At 44.1% G+C, this 7051-nt stretch overlaps 1 protein-coding gene across 1 annotated transcript in view; it reads right to left on the bottom strand.

Moving 5' to 3' along the window:
- Positions 1 to 7051, bottom strand: part of Ifnlr1 (interferon lambda receptor 1) — a 23549-nt gene that overhangs the window by 12324 nt on the left and 4174 nt on the right. The window contains exon 2 of the mRNA XM_031379069.1: positions 6026 to 6149. Coding sequence (XP_031234929.1) covers positions 6026 to 6149 — 124 coding nt within the window. The remainder of the gene's footprint in view (positions 1 to 6025; positions 6150 to 7051) is intronic.

Below are 7051 nucleotides of genomic sequence, written 5' to 3'. Positions count from 1 at the left end.
AAAAAAAGAACAAAGGCAGGAGACTGGGAAGGACCTCAGTCTCAATGGATAATAATAGTTGTTTAAGATTACTTTAATTGTTTTCAGTTGTGTTAATTATCAAAATACGGGTAGTTGTAAGTTTGGTGATTATGGTATTACAAATCCTCTGTGAGAGAGGTCAAAATAAACCAGGCCTAAAGAAAAAGAAGGCTGTTAAGTTGAACCAATCTATATTTTTGGTGATGTTTTTGAGTTGCTGGACCAAGAACATGCTATTTGGGGAGAGAGGCTCTGTATTTGTATCAACAGGAGAGAAGAGAAGGCTTTGGACCACTTCCAAAGTAATATAGATCAGATATGCTAGTGGAAGACCCACTAAGGATCTTGACTACAGACAGAAAAGAAAAATTCAAGAAGAGCAAACAGGACAGACAACATGTTTTGTTCATCCCTCCCCAGGGGACAGCCCCGAAGCTGCCGGAGATATAAACATGTCCCTAGCCAAAGCTTCAGCTAAAATTAGCCAATAGATCTTGTTGGTTACAGAATCCTTATGGTCCATCATGCCATCCTTCACATGGAAAGAATGGAGATGTATTACAACTGGTTATTGATCAAACTGGCTCATAAAAAAGACAGTTGTCTTTCACCTGCTCAAACAAGGAGTGAAATTTCATCTTTAAGTGATCTGTGCACCTTGCACAATTCATTCAAATATCTCCATACTACTAAACATTTGGTTATAAGATTCATATATTGCAGAAGGAGACACCGAGATGCAGGTCTGACAAGATCCCTCCTCTGGGGTGCTGAAATGACCTGTTGGTCCAGCTCCGTTCCTCCTGCCGCTGTTTCCAGAGACTTGCTCCCAGAACAGCTTCAGTTATAGCTTCTGGTTCCCGATGACTTCAGTTCATCCAGCCTTTCAGACAGATCCAGCCAGAACTTCAGTCAAGCCCTGAACTTTCTAAGCATACAAAGACTGGATAGCAAATGCTAACGCTAGCTTTCTAAAGTCTAACCAATTTTTCCAACTTCTCTAACCCTCCCCACCCCTTAAAAATTATGTATATATACTCATCACCCTTTTTAGGCAGGAAGAAGCCATGGAGAGTCATCATCCTTGTTCCTTGGTTTTGGATGTCTGGTTATGGTTATTTTATAGATTATAGATAGTTGTCATTTTAAGGGATAATTTGGAAATGATTATCATTTTGGACAGAGAGGAAACTAAATAGAGAGCTTAGACTGGGGATTTCTGTGTTTCCTTTCCTCTTCTCCATCTTTCTTTCTTAGGGAAAAGCGAGGGGGTTGAAAGGAAAAAGGGGGATAGAGTAACATTATATGAAATGGGAAGGATTACTGAATTTACTCTTACACAAAACATTTTATAGCTGTAATCTTACATTGGTAGAAATCTCTAAATTTTGATGCAGAATTGAAGTTACATTTTCTTACATTGGTACAGAATTTATATATTGACACAGGTTTAAAGTTTTCATTGGTATCAATCTTTGTGTATTGATACAAATTTAAATTTAATTTTGTTACTCTTAGATAGGCATTGTGCCTATGAACACATACAAGAATACAAGGCTTAGACCCAGTCCTTCTATAGCTGCTATTACAAACTGTTAGGATGATTAAGTAATGCACGTTAAGGGCCAGATAGTAAACTCCTGGAAATATTAGATTCTGATTTAATTATTATAAAAGGTTTTCAGTATTATTCAAATAGTAAATAGCTAAGAGTAGTCAAGGTTTAACAGTTCAGATATACTATATATAGACAGCTAGTCTACAGAAGCACCAGAGAGCCACAGAATATGGCATTTAAAGTCATGTCATTTATTAACAGATCATCTGACTAGGAGACATGTCTGCTCCTGACAGCACCCCCTGCACAGTTCAAAGAAGATACTGAGCATCATCACCTCCATATGGAGTTGCTCCCATTGTGGCAAGGTAGCATGGGCAACAATGGCCCCAATTCATCTGCAGACAAAAAATACTGTCCAGGAAAGGACACAAGATGCGCGATAGTCGACAGCTTAGCTTTGCCAAGACGCGTAAGCTAGTCCTTCATAATAATTCATGCTTCACTTAAGGTCTGTCAGATGGTTCAGGCCAGAGGGCTGAAGACAGATGCTCCAACGTTATGAGGAATAGAGGGGACTCTGGGCAGCCAGCTGTCTCTACACACTGTGTAAGGCACAGGAGCTATGTCCTTGTGCTTCCTATGTATTCAGCTAATATTTAATTCATTCTCCGATCTCTGATGGGGTTGGAGGCTAGTTATGTCTCACCATCAAACTCAAGTTGTTTAACATTAAGGAAGATGATCTAGATTTCAAAGGATGGTTTTCAGATAATGCAAGTTAAAAATCAAAACATAGTTCACACCAGGCAGTGGTGGTGCACACCTTTAATCCCAGCGCTTGGGAATAGAGGCAGGCAGATTTCCAAGACAGGGCTATACAGAGAAACCCTGTCTCGAAAAAAACAAAAGACAAAACAAAACAAAACAAAACAAAACAAAACATAGTTCAGGTATAGAATTGTAAACTCTTTAAGTTAGAATAGATGATAGGGTAACTTATCTAAATTGCCAAATACGATAGATTGGACATTATAAGTGTATATCATATTTTATAATTTACATAACTGTTATAATTGTGTTCAATGTATATCTGAGAGAAAGAGCCTTTTTCACTGGTCAAAAGGGGTAAATGTAGTGGGTTTGATCTACTGCTGCTTGGATTATGTTAATTTGGGTCCCAAAATTGCACTAGAATCCACATGTCCACATGTAAGACACTGAGAGACCCTGCCCACAGATGGTTCTGATTGGTAAATAAAGTTGCCAGCAGCCAATGGCTGGCAGGGCAGACAGAGGTGGGACCTTTAGGATTTCTGAGCAAGGGACCAAGAAAGGAGAAGGGGATCCACCATGCAGGGAGAAAAAGAGGAAAGATAACCATGTCTGAGAAGGTGCAAGACAGAGAGCTGGAGCAGCCTCAAGAGGGCTGGCTGGCTGGGTCTGAATATCAGAGGGAGGTGGATTAGGATGTGGCAGTTAGGAAGCGGCCAGTCATTGAGCAGCCTCAAGAGGGCTGTCTGGGTCTGGCTGGGTCTGAATATCAGAGGGAGGTGGATTACCATGTGGAGGTTAGGAAGTGGCCAGTCATTGAGCTGCTTTAGGCGTGTCAAAATATAAAGGCTGTGTGTGTATTTCATTCAGGAACCCAGAACATTGCAGTGGGTAGCATGGAGCACCACAGCTGCTGGGATCCATTTGAGTAGGTTAAGTGGGTACTACTACTACTACTACTACTACTACTACTACTACTACTATTACTACTACTACTCCACCATACACACACACACACACACACACACACACACACACACACACACTTTTTGTTGTTATACTTTTGTTTTTGAGACAGGGCTTCTCTCTATAGTCCTGGCTGTCCTGAACTCAATCTGTAGACCAGGCTGACCTCGAACTCACAGAGATCTGCCTGCCTCTGCCTCCCGAGTGCTGGGATTAAAAGCATGTGCCGCCATTGCTTGGCTTGTTTGTTGTTGTTGTTGTTGTTGTTGTTATTGTTGTTGTTGTTGTTGTTGTCATCATTGTTTTGGTTTTTTGGTTTGGTTTGGTTTGGTTTTTTTTTTTGAGATAGAACTAACTATGTAGACCAGGCTGGCCTACAATGATCTACCTGCCTCTGCCTCCTTAAGTGCTGGGATTAAAGGCATATGTCATCAACCTCAAGCAAGAAAACTTTAAAAAGAACGTCTGTAAAATAAAAAAAATCTTACTGGAGGCTGCCTCACCAGGACTTACTGGCACCTGTCAGTCTCCTGATTTTCCCTCTGGGCATGGACATCTCTCTCTCACCCCTGTGCTGCTGTTTCAGTGTAGAAGCACATGACTTCCTCCAGTTTCTGAGGTTCGCTGAAGGAGAGTAATTTTGTCTCAGTGTGAGTCATAGTCTGTCACACCCAGCCCTGATTTAGATAATAGATGAAACTTTGGACTTACAGCGAATGCTGGAGTAAGAAAAGACCTTTGGGGTTATGGAGATGCCTTTGTCTGTGAGAGCATGAGTTTGGGGGAATACTGAATGAGCGTGTAGCAGCCATTGCAAACTGACACACACCCCAAACCTGGAAACAACCCCAAAAATTCACTGAGGGGAAAGTGGAGACACACATAAAAGACCAGTCTCGACTGGAATACTACTCAGTAACAAAGAAGAAAATGAACGGACACTTGTGACGATGAGGGTGGATTCCAGAAAGGTGGTAGGTAAAACCAGCCAGGTACAAAAGGGGGTGCACTACACAAACCCATCTTATGCAAATGACTAAGAAAAATTTCCTGAAATAAAAAAGACTAGGAAGCAGGCCTTACTAGAGACGTTGAGCACCTAAAGGTGCTAGCTCAGTGACAGACACCAGCACAGTTCTGGTCAATTAGCAAAGTCTAGAGCAGTGTTTCTCAACGTGTGGGTCTCGACCCTTTGGGGAGAGCATATCGCAAGACCCTTTCACAGGGTTGCCTAAGATTTATAACAGTAACAAAATTACAGTTCTGGAGTAGCAGCGGAGATTATTTTATGGTTGGGGGTCACCACCACAGCATGAGGAACTGCGTTAAAGGGCTGCAGCATTAGGAAGGTCGAGACCGCTGTTCTAGAGCAAAGGGAGTGTGTATTGGAGACTGTCCTATAGCCTTTAGGATTAAGGAAATGAGTAATGAATAATTATAGGTTCTTTGAAAGCCATCCTCTCCCATGGCTGTGACAACTAAGACTGTAGTAGAAACACCATTGACAGGAGAAAGCTATAGCACAAACCCCAAAGAATCAAATTTAGGGGGAATGTGTCAGGTTGAATGAATGTATCAGTCATTCTGTCTAAACAAGTACACACACATACACACATACACACATGTGTCTACAAGGTGAGTTCCAGGACAGCCAGGGCTACAGAGTGAGACCCTGTCTCAAAAAAAAAAAAAAAAAAAAAAAAAAAGTCCTCTGGGTGGGTGGTTGTGTAGCTCAGTGGTCCCAAGCTTGCCTAACATGCATGAGGATCCTGGGTTTGATTCCCACCACTGGAAGAAGGAAGGGAGGAAGGAAGAAAAGAAGGAAAAAAGGAAGGAGAGAAGAAAGAAAGACTTAAGTTGGGTATAGCCGATCATGACTGAAAGATGTCAGATGGGCTTCCCTTTTCGGATTCCAGTAGTGGCAGTTGGGGCTTCTAAGATCATAAGAACTCCGTAGCTCTGTCCAGCTCAATGACCGGGCTCTACAGGGAGGAGGACCAGACCCTCAGCTACTTCTTCACCCTCAGCCCTTGGCTAGAACAATCTTTTTGGTGGTTTGAGTGAAAAATGTCCCTCATTGGCTCAGATCTTTGAACGCTTGGGCCCCAGTTGGTGGCGCTCTTTGGGGAGGTGGTGCCTCCTTGCTGGCGGAAGACCATCACTAGGGTGGGGTTTTGAAAGTGTCTAGCCTCTCTTCACATTGTTGAAGGTGTAATCTTACAGCTTTCTATTCCAGCCCCTCACTGCCATGTTTCCTCCGTCATGGGCTCTGGACCAATACACTTGAAATAAACCCTTTCTTCCAGAAGTTGTCTTGGTTGTGGTGGTTTGTCACAGCAACAGAAAAGTGACTAATACAGACCCCAAGTATTTATGTCCCCTAGTGTCTTGGCCCTCATAGCTCCACTCAAACTCTACTCCAACTTTCCACAGAGACTCGCCCTATCTACAGCAACCTGTGGCTCTCCATCCAGTCTCTCTCCCGCCACCTCTAACCCCCCATCAAAGTCCCTCCTCCCTTGGGAGGCAGCGATCAGGTTGTAAAGTGAATAAGAGAAAAAAAAAAAAAAAGCTCCTCCTCAAGGACTCGCCATAAGCCCTTCCAATAACCCAGAGAACTTCTGAATGCTGATAGCCCAGGGAAGCCCTCCATTCCTCACCCACTTCTCCATCATCCCACCTGCCAGCACAGAGGCTCCCCTGTACCTTTGGTAGGTCACGAAATAGGTCACGTTTGGGGGGCTACCAAGCCCTGGAAGCCAGGTCAGGTAAACAGTGAAGTTCTGAGAGAGCAGTGTCACATTTCTGGGTGGGGCTAGATGGGGCCTTCCTGTGGAAGAGAAAGAGGTCATAAACCCTGGAGCTCTTGGCCGAGCTTGGCACCAGTACAAAAAGCTGAAGAATGAGAGGCATGACAGGTGTTCATTTCCTTGGCACCTGTGAGGAAACAGTATCTGCCAGCTGCTGTACGGCAGCCCCTTCAGGTCCCCAGCCCTCAGTGTCCCACCTGTGCCACAACAGCAGGTTCTTTGAACCTGAGGGTGGATTCCACTATGGGCCAGGAGCCAATGAATGGCCCCATAACCATTCCTGGATTCCAGAAGATTCTTGGAGCAAGCATTCTGTTTTTCTTGTTATGTTTTTAAACTTTGAATTTATTATTACTGAATGTGTGTGTGTGCACACATGCCTATGTGTTTGTACATATGTGCATGCATGCCATGGCACACGTGTAGAGGTCTTCCTGGTGACCCTAATGTCTGTCAGTCAGATAAGAGCCACGGAAGACTTGCCAGGATAAACAGACTTCTTCTGTAAGGGGCCCCTGGTTGTGGACTGGACAACTGGGTCCTAGGCGCTCGGCCAGGCCCAAGAAGTATCCTGTGTGTCCTGGTTTCAACCATTCATGTTTTGAATGGCTGGTCTGGAGCCCTCAGTGCCATTTTGAGAGCCTGTAGGAGATGGCACCTTCAGGATGGTCCATCCCACACAGGAACTCCGCCAGCCTAGTGACTCGGGTTCCTTCCAGTCTGTCTGGGTTAGTGTTCTGAGTAGGCCTTGGGCACAAGCTCTGCAGCCAGTCCCACAACACACAGAGAAAGCCACACTCCCAGGTGATCTAACAAGCCCAGGATCCCAGGACCCCAGAATCACAGGATCACAGAGGCAGCTTGAGTCTGAGGAGTTCTGACACAACCAGGATCACAGGAAGGACAGGCTCCAGTCAGATTT

This window comes from Mastomys coucha, unplaced genomic scaffold (genome assembly GCF_008632895.1).
Source record: "Mastomys coucha isolate ucsf_1 unplaced genomic scaffold, UCSF_Mcou_1 pScaffold18, whole genome shotgun sequence".
NCBI lineage: Eukaryota > Metazoa > Chordata > Mammalia > Rodentia > Muridae > Mastomys > Mastomys coucha.
Note: the sequence above shows the minus strand (reverse complement) of the source record. Positions and strands in the feature narration are given on the sequence as shown.